We start from the raw sequence: 15,825 nt of genomic DNA on the forward strand, positions 1-15,825 counted from the left end.
CTCACTTCTTCCATGAAAATGCTGATGTCCTTACCTTTTGTCTTGACTTTGAAACTTCTGAAATAGATTTTAAATATGCAATACATTTGCATCACAGGGGATGTGACCTTTGAGTGCTATATTCAGGATGCTGAGGGTTCACTGGGCAGAAAAATGGCCTGGAATCTGGATGGTGTGGGAACTATCACAGAGAGCAAACATGACAAAGCATCACAAGGGAAAAGCTTAGAAAAATTGGTAGAAGCCAAATAATAAAGAAGTGTATGCAACTTATTGCCAATTGCAGAATATATTTTGGAAACAATGATTAACCAAGGGAAGATCCTAACAAGTGCATGACTTTTTGAAAAAATTATAGGCTAATCAACACTATAGTTGAATTCTGTCTTATCACCTTTACTTTGTTTTTCTCACCAGTGGTAGTCTAGAGGGATGATTTCCAAGCCTTTAAGAAATTATTGCTTTAGTCTAGGAAGGATGTTGAGAACCCCAATGACTGAACAGGGCAAGAATCGTGATATAGAAGAAAGGGGACATATGTATGACCAGTTCATGTCAAGTAAATGTAGGGAAAAGGAAGGGAAATAATCAGGAATTATTTCAAAATTTTTGACTTGTGCAACATAGTTTTTTTTTTTTTTTTAAGATTTTATTTATTTATTTGACAGAGAGAGATCACAAGTAGGCAGAGAAGCAGGCAGAGAAAGAGGCAAAAGCAGGCTCCCTGCTGAGCACAGAGCCAGACGTGGGGCTCGATCCCAGGACCCTGAGATCATGACCCAAGCCGAAAGCAGAGACTTTAACCCACTGAGCCACCCAGGCGCCCCGCAACATAGTTTTTAATAGTGTCATTAAGAACATGAAAGATTAGAAGGGCTGTGGGTGTAAAAATCCCTTCCTAGTGGGATATCCAAGGCAATGGGTCTGTAGGAAAAGAGGTGACAACAGACAATTGGAAGTTAGAGGTATATGGCTGAAGAGAGAAGTTCAAAATGGATATATACACTTGGGACTTTAGGCTACTGGTAATTGTTGATTCGATATACTTGAGTAAAAACAATCGGGAGAATATGCAGAGAAATAGAGAATTGAAAATGCACAGTGAGGCATCTTTCATGCCAGGATCAAAGCAGAATCAAGAGTTGGGAAGATTCTCCTGGTCCCCACACATAAGCTCAAAACATTAATGGATTTAATTTCATTCCCAAGCAATGCAAAAGTAAGGAAACAAACTAGTGTAGAACAGTTTACATATGCACACTGACTGCAATTTTTTGATTTAGTATTTGCAATAAATGTATAATCTCTAAGATATATTTGTTTTTAAATTTTAACTCAGTATATACAGGGGATCCTGTATATATTTTGCATGTAAGTCGAAATGAATCTTCTCAAGTGAATGATTTTGAATGTAAATATTATAAATAACCAGCACTATTGCACATTTAATTGAATTCTTTTATTTTAAATATTCACAGTACAGGAATTCATTAAGCCTGAATAGAACATCATTATTTACACACCTAAGGAATAACTCCAGTGGTAAATCAGTGAAGTGCTTACATTGAATATAGGAAATATGATTGAAGAAAGAGAATTCTCCTGACACATACAGGCTCAAACCCTTTATACATTTATTTCTGCCTTGGGATCTTAGCACAGATCACTGAAGCCACTATTAATTGCTGAACAAAATTTCAAAAAATTATAACTATACTAAACACACCATATATTTATAAACCCAGAAAGACATCAATGGGCCAGAAATCCATATTATGATGGCATTTTTAAGGGAAGGAAATTTCAAATGACATCTCCAGTTTAATTTGTGGAAAATGCAAGTTCTTCAAATAGCTGAATATACAGATTTCCTATGGCATTTTGCCTTGCATGGCTTCTTAAAATACTTGCTTAGCTGCCATAACATGTTATGTTATTTACAAGTTGAATTAATGAAGGGAACAATATGGTAGCAACTAATAGCCCAGATCAGTTTTTTACTGAATGCCATACACATGCAAATCCTGGTCAGTGAAGATGGCCTCCATACTGCCAGGACTGGCTACTCAACGTTTGGATTAATGCTTTCCTCGAGGATGTAGCAAGACTCAGTTGCATGATTTTCACTTGGAATAGTAGCTAGACTCAACTTTTCTTACTGTTATACTAACTTCACTGAAGCAGTTAAAATTGAACTTGAATGAACCAAACATCTGTAAATAAATAAATAAATAAATGTATAAATAGAATCCCTACTGTTTTAATAACATAGCAATAAAATTACCTTCCAACAGTATAAATGCTTATAAATGCTTAATATTGACGTTTTAAGTCACCAAGTGCTATTTCTAGCCTTACTATATTATGATGAGTGACTAATTTCATTTGGGAAGTGGTCATTGGTCCACGTATATTATCTGTTTGGAATTAAGCCCTTTTAAAAGCACAAGTATATTTCCTGAAGAACACCAAAGAAAAATAAAAACATGAACAAAACTTCACCAAATGGCGTAATTTCTGTTCCCAAAGACTACTGCAAATTATCAGCATGTAGAGGCCTGGTCTTTGCAGCCAAAATGTGTATTTTCTACACATTTTTTTCCCCCTAATCACTCAAGTTACCGAGAAAAATATTTTTCCTCCTTGCTCTACCAAGTACACTGATTGGCTGTTCACACTGCCTGGATATTCTACATTATTGCCCAATTTAGTGTTGTGCAGACCTGGCCTCATGTGTTTTCTGTTCCCACATCCCTCCCCACCACCCCTGGCAGTAATACTGATTTTGGCAGTGTAAAAAGAAAAAAGACACACTCTTCTTGATTGTAAAAAAGCTGCCAGAATATTGTGTTCATAGTATAGAACTGATTAAGATGATATTTTTCATATCTTCATGCTTTTATAATAGTAAATTTCTATGCAGTAAATTGTATCATTTGCCAACAAATGATTTTATTTGTTTTATTTTATTACCAACAAGAAACTTGAAGAAGAAAATTGGGGGTGGGGGGATTTTACCACATTATGCTGCCCAGTTAAAGAAAAGCAAAGCAACATTTTCTATTGGCTCATTAGCACTAAGAACAACATTTTCACTTTTCTTAAGTTTAAAAAGAATTGTTTGAAAGACGTGAATCATGCACACAGACTGGGACAAAGCCTATGTATGAGCTGGCAGTGTAAATGCCCCCCTCCCCCAAAGTTGCATGATTCACCAAAGGCATGCATTTTTCCATCTAATATAACACAGCCTTAATATCTTTATATAATTTCTGACACATTTTATTTCAAACATGCACTGGCTACTAAAATAAGATTTTAAAGAAAAGCTGATGTTTGATATAAAATAATCATGTCTTTTCAAGTGTGGAAAAATACTCTACAAAAAAATAAGTAGAAAAGTGGTTTCTGATCAATGTGTGATTTTATCTATAAAAATCCAGATGACTAATTAGTGTGCTTACAACAACCCTATGGGGTCTGCATTGCAATTTTACACATACATGAAGTTAATAGCATTAAACAACTATTAGCACAATGCAAGTAAATCCTTATCAGAAATAACAAGAACTATAAACTGTACATTTGGCATTTAGGTTTCAGAGTATTTTTAAGAGTCTGTTTAAATATGATAGTACAATAGTGCAAAATCACATTACATTAATAAAACATACAATTACCACCCAAATAATTTATGGATTACTGACCCTTACAATTCACATATTGGCTAGAATTGGCACATTTTGTTTCACCATGATAGTTTTGACTTCTTTGAGTGCACATTGTTTTATTCAAAGTTACACTTGAACTACATAGAAAAAGTGTAGGCTTATGTGTGTCTGTATGTGTGTTTTTGAGGAGATGAGAGAAAGTATGTAAACTTCACTGCAGCTTTCTTCTTTAGCAACCTTTTAATTGGAACTCCTATAGAAACTGCTTGGTAACTATTTTCTCTTCTTTCTTATGGCTCCCAGAACAGTGACATGGCCACACGGAAGAGACCGAGAAGGAAAGAAGGAACATTCCAGAAAAGTATATGGCAGCCCATGCACTGTGCCAGGCTAACTAACCCAGAATATCAAATCAAAAAAGTCAAGATCTAATAAGCACTTCTCAGTTGGCTCTAATGCACCACATTATTGATTGATGAGAAGTCAGTGTCCCAGAAAAGCTAGTGAATCCTGCAATCGATTGCACCACCTGGAACTTGGTTCTAATCCTTAATTTACTACTCTTTTCCTCCTTTCTGCAGCTTTGTAAGCTGGAATCTATGTTGAAACTTGTGAGCTCTTCCTTCACTTTTTCCCTTTAAAAACCTCTCTTATACATACAGGTTGTTTCAGTTTCAGAATAAACTACATTATTCCAATGAAGATGATTAATCTCAATAATTTCACCCAGATAATTCTGACCAGTTGCATTTCCTCCAGCAAACACTCTTTTTTTTTTTTTTTTTTTTTTACCTTCTTCTTATGTACTATTTATGAAAATGGTCTTTTTGTATTGTCACAATTACTCCACTAATCCTGATTCCTGCAAAACCCAACCTTATATTAAAAAAAAAAAAAAAAAAAAGAGAGACAAGAGGGGGAAAGGTGCGCATGAATAAGTACTTCGCCTTTGAAGGCTGCCATTATGCGGATAGCTCTAGAGATTTAAATTTTTAATTTAAGAGTAAAAAAAAAAAAGATGTCATTATTTTCACTATGTTTTTCTATCTCCATTTACAATGCTACATCTTCCAGCCCAAGAGCTCTCATTGATTTGAATGTAAAGAATCTGCAAGCTAAATGATTTTTTTTTTTCCTTGTCAGTGAACTTCTGGTCTCAAGTACAGTACTCTTTGTGCTTCAATTCATTATTTTTGAATACTATGTAAAATATTTGAGATAGGCCATCTATCATGTAAAAAGGGGACTGCTCCTACTTTTACATTAAACCAGATATTCTCGGTCTGTTCAAGGCTCTTAAAGAAGAAAACCAGTGTGTGGCAGGCCTGGATCTCATTGTAGTCCCCGGAGACACATACCCTGTCCTAGATGACAGTGAGCTCTCTTCTTGCAATCTGGCCTTGGAAAAGGATGGCCTCTTCAGGATTGTCTCATCTGAGGGACTGGAGGTGGCTAATGAGGCCAATCAGAGAAAGGGATGCATTCTTGTAACTCTTGTGCATATTTCTTGCATAATGAGTAGTACCAGCTTGTTGATTTAGTCTGGGTACCATATCTGTGAGCCTGCTTTTCTATCTCCTTCCATCAATCAAAATGGAATGTGAAAGGTGCAGTAAGAGTCACCAGAGTTAACACCTCTGAAAAAAATCACTCTCAGAGTTTTTCAGACATAATTTATATTTGTTTTTTATAGCAAAACTCCAGCAAGCTCTAATGTAACATACTTTATGTATACAACTAATTCAATAATTTGTCTCCCAAATGATTCAGATGACTAATTTAATTTTTGGAGTTTTTTAACATTGTATCTGAAATAAACATTTCTAATGTTCTTTAAAGTGAGACAATTGGAAACTGCTTAAAAATACTATTTTGAATATTATTCATTTCTGACATATCAATGTAAAACATTTAAGTTTCCTTTTTTTATTAAAGTACAACTTAGAAAGTGTGCAAATGAACAGTTGAGGTTATTTGTGTCAAATTTTTATTTATTATGCAATTAGAGCAGTCTTAATCACAGTCTGGCTAGGAATTATTTTATTTCTGCACCACTAAACAAATACATACATGTTTATTGAATTTATGCTCTCCCTTTTTAAAGGGACCTTTAGAATTTTTTAACTTTAGAAAAAGTAGATGAAGACTTGATTCTGCTTCCTAACTTAGGTCATAACCTAACTGCCGCTGAGCTGATGTGGTTGATGAAGTCAGGTTGCTGAGTATTTCGGGACCCCAGCAAATCACCTCTGAAAATCTTCCTTCTATTCCATTCTGTGACATAAGCTATGCCAACTAATAATAAGCTAAACTGACTGTTAATTTACTGATCGCTCATAACAGTGAGGGGAAATTAGGCTTGCTTGGATTCCACTTATTTTAAGAAATGGTGTATGTGTTTAGTAAGTCAAATAATGCCTATGTACTCCCCCTTCCATTACTGAGTCATTATAGAAAATGTGAATGCATGCTTCCACACTATATTTATTTGTTTCTTTTTTTCTGAAGATTATTCCTTTGGCTTATTTAAATTCGCAATGATTCTTAAAAGCTGTCTGCTTAACATTTTCAGTTTACAACTGAAATTTGGAAGTAGTTTTGAATTCCTTACAGTGATATTTTGTTATAATAAATTATTGTAAATTTGAACACAGTATCTATTCACTTATATGTTATTTTATTTGTCCCTGCACACACACACATACACGCGCGCGCACACAGACACATCGGGAATCTGCTACCTCCACTTCATAGATGCAAAATCTGAGGCCAATATGAGTCAGGTAGCCTGTCTACAGTTAGGGAGTGGCAGAACTGAGATTCAGTTGGAAATCTGTGGTCACCAAGACTCCATGTGCTACAGCTAGCTCATTGCTATATGCCAATTGCAAATTACTTTCCACCCATCAAGCAAGGGCTTTGGGACATGGAAAATAGGTTCTCTTAAACATATACATTGGATTAGCAGATCACAGAAGCATAAAATTTTATGGCTGTAAAGGATCTTAGTAATTGGATAGTCCAATTTTTGTGTTGCAAAATACAAACATACATTCAGAACCCAAAAAGAGAATGAGAGATATTTTTTCAAGATGTATAAACTTTTCTTTTCCTAGTAATACCTCCAGGCCAAGAATTGAACAGGTCTTTTGTGTCGACTGCTGGTTCCCAGAGATAGCCCTACATTAGTGTCATCTAAAGTGTCTTTACAATTGTTGGTCTCTGGGTCCCATTTCAAACCATTCAGATCAGATCTCTGGAGATGGAGTTTGGGAGTCCACAATTTTAAATCCTCTCCAAGGGATCCACACATGCATCCAGACCTGATAAATACTGCTATAAACCAATCACAACTTAAAAGAAGATTTGGACACTGTAAATAATCTGCCCCAAATTGAGGGATTAGTTAGCCAGCACCATGCTCATGCATGAAATAATTAGGCAAATAGAATATCTTGGCTCTTAAGGTAGAGAAACACTTTACTGACATATCCAGGACGATCCCGAGTGAATTAAAGACATTAGCTTCTATCAGCTCAGAATGCACTCCATTTTAGAGGTGGTTATGACACAGACCTCAAACCTGACAGCACATCAGAACTATCTGGGGAAATTTTTAAAATACAGATTCCAGCTCCCATTTCAGACCCAGAGAATCAGAAACTGCATATTATTAATATTTTTCCAAATGATTCTTATGCAGCCAGGAAATTCCAAAGACGTGTGCGTGTTCAAGAACCACTGGCTAAGTTAGGATGGTTTATCAACTACAACGTGAAACAGACTAACTTAGGAAGTATATTAAAAGCATGTTTTCTTTTCTTTTTTTTTGGACTTGTTCGGAGAGAATTGCCTGAGCAGGGTCAAGGAATCAGTATTATTCATAAATACCTCTGGTGATTCTGGGTCTGGTGACCCAGGAATCAGGCTTTTCAGTTACCTTGACAAAGACAGCTGACATTGGAGAGATTTTTTTTTTTTAATTTTTTACAATATTTTCAAAGTAGATCAAATGAAAAACATATGGTAACTATGAATTAAGAATAACTAAATTGTTTGGATATATTCAATCTGGTTTACTCAAATGAGGCTCCTTGTTTCATTGTCACCTGGGGATTTGCAGTGTGCCTCCACTGCTTCCTTGAAACTTTTGCATTGATAAAAAAAAAGTTTTAGATTATTGTAATAAGAATGTGGATGATATAGAAAAATCAATAATATTTTAAAATAATGCTCATTATATGGTTGGTTTTCTGTAGGCAATTAAGGTCTCCGTGAGTCATGAGTATATGAATTACAAAAGGTGAGGTAGAGAATGAAGGGGAAGGAGTTAAAGGAAGAAGTTCAGTTAATTGAGCACTTGCTATATTCTAAGCACAGGGTTAGGTTCTTTCCACATATTAGTTGAAATAATCTGTTTTACACTTTAAAAGTCTATTCAGAGAAGTAAGAGGGACATCCATTTGAAATATTGACCTTCAAAAAATGATATGGTCATTAGAATTTCATTTGCAAATACATGCATTTTGTCAGTTTCGATCTTAGATGAGAGAGTAACAACTCCAGAAGGAGCCTTGCAAACAAGGTCCAGAGAGGTTAGCTGGATTTCTGAAAATGAGTTTGTTAAACCAATAACCCAGCCGAGCATTGTCTGGTTTAGCTGACTCTCTCTCATTTTTGTTCTGTTAACTGCTCTGTATAATGCTTATGAATATGGATGCATTCAATATGAATTACTGAGAGGGAGAACACTTTGGATTGTAGTTGAGCTTACCCATTTGCAAAATGCTACAAAATCTTTAGATGAGAGGCATCTAGAAAAAAGTATCATCTTAACTGACTGATGTTTGCAGTACAAAGGAGTGCAGTTAGGTGGGAAAGAAACTGCATTTTCCTCCGTGCACAGTTTGGTAATAAATATGTGCCCTTCACAGTGCTCGCACTTTATATTCTCCTCAAATACTAATTGTCTTTCCTATTAGAAACAATTGGTATTCATATTTGAATAGAATGTTAACAAGTTCCAAATCCTTTAAAATCTTTCTTGAAATGTTACTTCTTTTGGGTTGCTAGGATGCAGGAAGATTGGAAGGACATAAAGACTTCCTTTGCATCCAGTCAGTAAATTGACCAAAGAAATAAATATAAAATATAATCTCTAACTGGTACCAATAAGCTAGAACTGTTATCACACTTTAATAAAATTCTGCATGACCTCCAATGCAATTTCTTTATTCACTGAACAAATATTTGTTGAGATCCCTCTCTGTGATAGGCACCGTGCTTATCTTTAAGATCCTGAAATTTTTATATTTAACAGTTCAATTGTAATTAATTTGTTAAGAAGCTCCCCTAAATGAGATCAGAGTTCAAGGGAACTCAAAGGTATGGTTAAGGTCATAATGTCACAAGGTCATAATGTAATGACCTAAACCTTGTTTTGGTAACATTACTTCATGCGAAGACATTTTCTAGACAAAGGCAAAGGCATTACCTTAAGACTCATGGAATCTAGTTTGAAAATAGGCAATCAAAAAGATATCAATTGTATAATTTCCTATTCTTACCATATTTAACCTCCAATTGGAGGCAAGAATTTAAAGCCTCAGCAAATAATTCCTAAATATTCTGTCACTTTATACATCAAGTACTCTGAGCTTTCTAAGCCCTCACAAAAGAAAGCATTTCTGCACATTCTAGGATTATCAAGACATGTAGTAAGTGCAAAATTTTAAGCTGACATTGGTTTCCCACTAAGATAATTTTTTTCCAGTCTCTACTTCTAAAATTTACACCTGTCATATAATATGACTGTCATGTCTTTTTTTTTTTTTTAAGGAGTTTAATACTGTTGGATATGGAGAATTCAGTATATATTCTTACAAAGAAGACTTGTAATAATATTTATATATTCTTACTAGTAAGGCCTATAATAATTAACATTTAATATTCAGATTATTAAAGATTTTCTTAAAATGGAACAAAACTTTTAAGTTGTCTATTCTGTTTTTATATCCACAGTTTATCCCCTGGCATAATTATTTGTTTTTATAACCAAAAGCAAGCTAATTTTGCTGACTCCATATCTTTCACCAGGAGATATCCTTTAAAAGAATTGCAATTCATGGTATTTATTAATGGAGTGCCTCAGAACCATACACCATCTTTGAGGGTCACATTTCACTTAAAATGTAGTCAAAATCCATTTCCTTCTGCTAAAGCTCATCTCCTAAAATATTTAAAACAGAAAGAATGCTAACAATTTGATGTTTTATTTACTATATACTTTTTTCAAAAGTCAAAGTGCTTCCACATAGAGTGTACCATTCCTTAGGCCTTAATTAGACCAATAAGGCATTCACATTTTTATGAATTGAGACATACTTCTATGGTTACATGAGAATACAATGAAAAATAACATAGCATTGAGAGATAGGGCACCCTTACATTCAGTCTTAGGTATGTCACTAGCTGTGTGTGTGTGTGTGTGTGTGTGAACATATTTCTTGAATAAAGGTTATCTCTGGATCTGGTTAATCCATAAGTAGATCAAGGGATTGGTTTGTAAACATTGCTATAATACCATCTAGCCCTAAAACTTACAAATAAATACTCCCAGAACTAATGGGCTAAGGTGACTCATTCATTTTGGCACTTCAAATTCAGAAAAGTTATTCTTCTGGGACCTGGTAATGGGTTTTTAATATATAGATGTGTCAGTTAGTGACATAGTATTATTGCCTTGGCTTGAGTCATATTATCAGCATGTGATTATACTCAGTCTAAAAAAGAGACCAAATTCATATTTGGCAAGAGAGGTGATGCCCCCAGGTTTCTTAGTTCTTTGAAATCATGGGCGCCCACTGCAGCCAAGATGGGTTGTCAAGACACTGAATGCTTCGCTACTTTTGAGGAAAGCAGGTGCTTTCTAAACATGTTAGCCATGCAAACTGTTTAGAACTCTATGCTTTTTGTAGATGACAAAAGGATGACAAAGTCTGTGTAAATGTATGAATTAGACTTTTTAACCTGATGAAATAAATGTAGGTGAGATTTGTCTTTATCTATGAGGGCATCCACACAGACACACCACTTCTTGATGCAATGTGTTAGAAGACATACTATGGAGGGGACCTACATCAGGTCAAATGAGTGAAGAAAGTTTGCAGCTCAGAAATATGTCAAATCCCTGAGCAACGGGGGAAATAAGCTATCTTCTTTTCATTGAATCAACAGTGCCTCATATAAACTCCATTGAGAGGAGTATGTGCATTAACACAGACTCAAAGAAAGCTTTCATGTATTTCTCCACTTAACTGTAAGCTCCTGTAGGGCAGTGACAGTAACTTGTTCGTCTTTATCTCTGGTTAGGGCATTGCCTGACACAAAATGCCTGTTTGACATGGGTAAAGAAATGAACCTGAGGATCAAACAGTCCTCCATCTCATGCCAGAATCTTCCACTGGTCCACTCCTCCTAGAGCTCCAGAGAGCTCATTCCTACACAAGGCAGTCTGGGGCAATGGACATATGTCTTACTGAACTCACGTTTGTCTCTATCTAACTTCCATTGGATGTAGAAGATGGTGGATTTGTATTCTAATAATGTTAACATGTAACAGGACTATTAGAATAAATATGTCACAATTAGATCCAAAAAGATGTCATCCGAACACTCCAGTTCTTCTGATGGGTTTCTGGCCTGAATGGAATAGTTATTAAAGATTCTTTTGGGACATGTTTTTCTTGAAGAATCTTTAATATCCCATCTTTTTTCACCTACTAATCTCTGCTTATCTCCAGCTCTTAACCTTACAAAGGAAAATTGTTGTGTACAACTGCAGGTTCAGGGATGAATCTTCCAAGAACTTAGTGTAATGGCAAGTTTATTTTGGTTCTGTAAAGCTCTGAGGGCCATGGTCACAAGTGCTATATATGAATAATTATGCAAATGAAATAAAAAACATCATCTCCAGTTAATATTTCTACACTAGAACTGTCACTTTCTGGAAGCAAACAAAAATTTTCCCATGATTTTCACTGACATTCATTTCTTCATTCAATAAATGTGCATTGAGATCATACTCTGGGTTAGAATTGTGTCTTTTCTATAGATCCCCACTTTATTATGTTTGATATCTTCTGCATAACACCTTAATGATAATTTTATTTCGGTTCTTGTAATGTGAGAGCAAACCTTTAAAATGTTTTGTCTATTTATTTGTCCACATGGTAAAATGAAACTTTTACATATTGTGGCTTGGAAAAAATATTTAAAATTTTTATGTTATTTAAGATTATACATAAATGTACTGCTTGTAAATATGATTTGTACCTATACACATTCTTTTCCTTTGTTATTTGAGGAAATTATTTGTTTTATTATAATAGTAAGTATAAGGATTGGGAAGAGAACTATCCTAGATATTCTTATGTATTGTCAGGATTATTTCCCAAGTTCTACAAATCCCCCCAAGTTGGATATTTAGAAATACTTGAATAATTTCACTTAAGATCTTGAGAAACAGTGGTTGCATTTGTAAGATTGCTTAATGAAAATAAATGAAAAGTCTAATACCTTCCTGAAAAAAACAGTTCAGCTTCACTATCTTTTTTATTCACTACATGAATAATTCTCCCTTCACAAAAAATGTGGTAAGCAGGTAAAAAGTATATCTAATAGAGACAGTTACACACTTTGTTCACTTTGAAGTCAAAGAGGTTAGAACTCCGTTAAAAATACCTTTCCTTTGTTATATTAGGCAAACTTGGAACTAGAGATCATGGTGTTTAGTGAAAATATTTCATATTTTAAGATGCGCATTGTCATCTCCCAAATAGCTTGAATAGCTGACCAATGTAGAAACAACAATCATATCATGAATGTACATTATAAACAACTACCAAAATGTGAAAAACAATGTTTACAAATGGTAGCAAAGAATAAATTAATTTTCAGTGCACATAATTAGGTATATACAGGATAATTTAAAACCAAAGGGAGTGATTGCTAGTGCTGAGCTCTCAGAAATCTCCATCAAAGTGTACATGTTACCCAAGAGAGAGTGATAAAAATAAATTGTGACACAAAAGCAGAATGTTGTCTCTCTTCTTATCCTCAAAACTTGGATGATAGCTCATCAAAATAATTTTTCCAAGTGTGCAAATGATGGAAAACTTTAATTCCAAAACCATTTCTCTAAATTACCAACAGATTTATATTCTTGATGCCTTTTCACGTGATCACAAGCCAAGCATGCATGTGATTCCCAAAATCGTGGGAGATTCACTGTGAAATCCTTCCTCCAGTTAAAGTAACTAAGGTATAACTTATTGTTTTTGTCAACTTCTTTCAGATACTTGGCTAGCTCACTGGGAGAGTTATAATCTTCCACATGAATGAATGAATCTGCTGGAATATAATTCTCATAATTTTCCCTAGATGGCCCCAGAACAACAGGTACAGAGCCAGCTAAAAAAGCATTATAGAGCTTTTCTGTGATGTAATCTTTGTGGATTGAGTTTTCAAAAGAAAGATAGAATTTGCAAGTAGATATGGTAGGAATCAAATTTTTATCATTCACATACTCTCCAAATGCTTGCCCATACGTATGGATTTCAATGCTTTTGCTTAGCTCATTGTAATACTTGACCCTGGCGTGCTCAGGGTTCCAGTTACTTACAACCCAGCACACTAACTTCTCTTTGCTTGGCACTTCAAACACGAAGGGGTTTGTGCTCACCGTCAAGAAGCCGTAAGGCACTTGGATATCTGAGTCGCGGCGGTAAGTCAGAGTCAAGTTGAACAGGTGCTCAATGCCACTTTTTTGGGGCGTGTGAGTTGGTGATTCCAAATTCATCCAAATCCATTTCTGGAAGGGTGGCCTAGCCTGCTGAGGTAAGTTAGTCAGATCCCAACTGATGTCTCGGTGATGGATCAGAACTGCGTGAGATTTGTTGTACAGAGAACGGTCTGTTGTGAGATGGCATCCTTGGATGTTGAACATTGCTTGGCAAGATGTAAGGTCAAAGGTCTGCCCAAATGGCCACACCCAAATCAGGATAGTAGTTTCATTAAAATAATCAGTTTTGGTGGAGAAGAAGTTTTTCATTTTCAGCACTGAGCTGGCTGACTCCATTGGACTGAAGATCCAGCTGTTGGTAGGCTTGATGTAAATGAGCAGACAGGCCATGAAGCAGCCCAGGATAATGCAGACGATTAAAAATGGGCGGAGAATTCCTTTGGATGCTGATGTCATAATTTTTTCTGTGAAAGAGAACGATGGAGGTAGGTAGAGGTAGTGATGAAAAGCTAACCATAAGTACAATTTGAGGTTAACGGGTGATACATTTCAAAATATACTTAATCACAAAACCAGATGCATTTTCCTTTTTTAGTGTTACTAAACCATTAGAGAAATGGAGCTTTTATTAAGCCAAGAAACTGCCTTCAAAGGAACTTTCCCTTGAACTCCATAAATAATGCGTCAGAATTTGTTAGAAGTCTGCCTGCATATCTTGAAGCCGGGTTACATCTGTTTTCAATGTCACCCTTACCTGTTATTTTATTTGTTTCTAGAAAGCTGGCACAAAGACTGGCATCACCAAGGCTATGACTAAAATTTTTTGTACTTTGAAATCACATCAGATCTGAGAACATTCCTTAGTTTATATGACTATTATTAATTATATATAATCACTATAATTATTTACTCATGCATTTTTGAGATTGTAATATAACTTTGCAGTTCAGATGGAATTCAGTAGAAAACCAAAATTTTTAAAGAAAAACTTTTGTTTTGGTTTTTTGATATAAGCTCATCTTTACTGCCAAAAATGCATCACAAGGGGTCTCTTATAAGAAATGGCAGCTCTTGGTTTGATATCTGTTACTTTGTTTTGCTTTTAAGTAAGTACATAGGTGCAAAAATTTGAGAAATTAAAATCTCTTTTTAAATTTTTAATATTTATTTTTCTTACAATTTTTCTTATTTACTTTTAATAATCTGTTAGTACACCCAATATCTACTAGGTTGCGATAATAAAAATGCTATAGTGGCATTAGAAAAACATTCTCACGTGGTATCAGGGCATTAAAAAAAGTTTTTCTTAGCACTAAAATGATATTAGTATAATAAAAATAAATGGATTCTCAAAAGAAAAGAATTGTGTTTCATGGAGGACAAAATTGATGTTGTGAATTATAGGAGATTGCAGCTAAAAAGATGAATTAAGGCTTTTTGATTTTTTTTTTAATGGAAGAGTCTTCAAGGTTTTTTCCTCTTTGACATTCATGTTTTTTTATGAATATGAACACAAAGATAAAATATGTAATATGTTTGCAAAACTGTCTTTTGATCAAATTCTTACTGATCATTTGAAATTCATGATTCTTTTCACCAAAATAATGTGGTCTATTATTTTAGATTCATTAAAATATTTTGAAGTCTTGATCAAAAGCTAGTGTACAAACATGAGCAGTTTCCTTCCAGAAAAAAAGGGAGAAATTGTTCTTTATTTAATTACCTAAATTTATGTGAACATTTTTAAAAAATCACTTTTTTTTTTTTTTGCTGTTATGCAGCTTTTCTTAAAGCATATGACATATTCTATGTAGTTCCCTTGATTTTATGAATCCAAAGATTCTGGATATTATATCCTGGAGAACTCCCAGAAGAGAATTATTGGAATCAAGGACTGAGACTTACCATCAAATTTAGCTTCAGCCCCATCCAGTCAATAACAAAAGGAAAATAAAAGAAGTGTCTACCAAATATGTTCAGAAACTATTAATCAACTCCTGAGCTATGGAGAAAATAGAAAGGAATATGTAAGAAATCTTAGCTGTTTAGAACTAAATGACATTGTTGACTTTACATGTGAGATTTTGTGGAATGTGTCTAAAACAGTACTTTATTTAAAGGAAATTTACAGGTTTGCACAGTTTGGGGGAAGTTAGTTAACAAAATTGCCAACTGAACAAGCTGGACAGAGAACAATGGCCAAAGCTAAAGCAATAAGAAGTAAAAAATTAAGATAAGGATTGAAATCATTGAAATTGAGAGCAGAAATTAGAGAAGACTAATAATACCGCATGTAACTATGTGAGGTGATGAATTAACTAAACTTACAGTAGTAATCATTTTGTAATATCG

The 15,825-nt window shown here is 34.6% G+C and overlaps 1 protein-coding gene across 1 annotated transcript; it reads right to left on the minus strand.

Moving 5' to 3' along the window:
• Positions 1-1,445: 1,445 nt before the first annotated feature.
• Positions 1,446-13,929, minus strand: FUT9 (fucosyltransferase 9). The gene has a single exon (XM_059177052.1). It carries the CDS (start codon positions 13,927-13,929, stop codon positions 12,850-12,852), a length of 1,080 nt encoding a protein of 359 aa, XP_059033035.1. The 3' UTR covers positions 1,446-12,849.
• Positions 13,930-15,825: the final 1,896 nt, after the last annotated feature.

The sequence above is a fragment of the Mustela lutreola genome, chromosome 6, assembly GCF_030435805.1.
Source record: "Mustela lutreola isolate mMusLut2 chromosome 6, mMusLut2.pri, whole genome shotgun sequence".
NCBI classification, from domain to species: Eukaryota; Metazoa; Chordata; class Mammalia; order Carnivora; family Mustelidae; genus Mustela; species Mustela lutreola.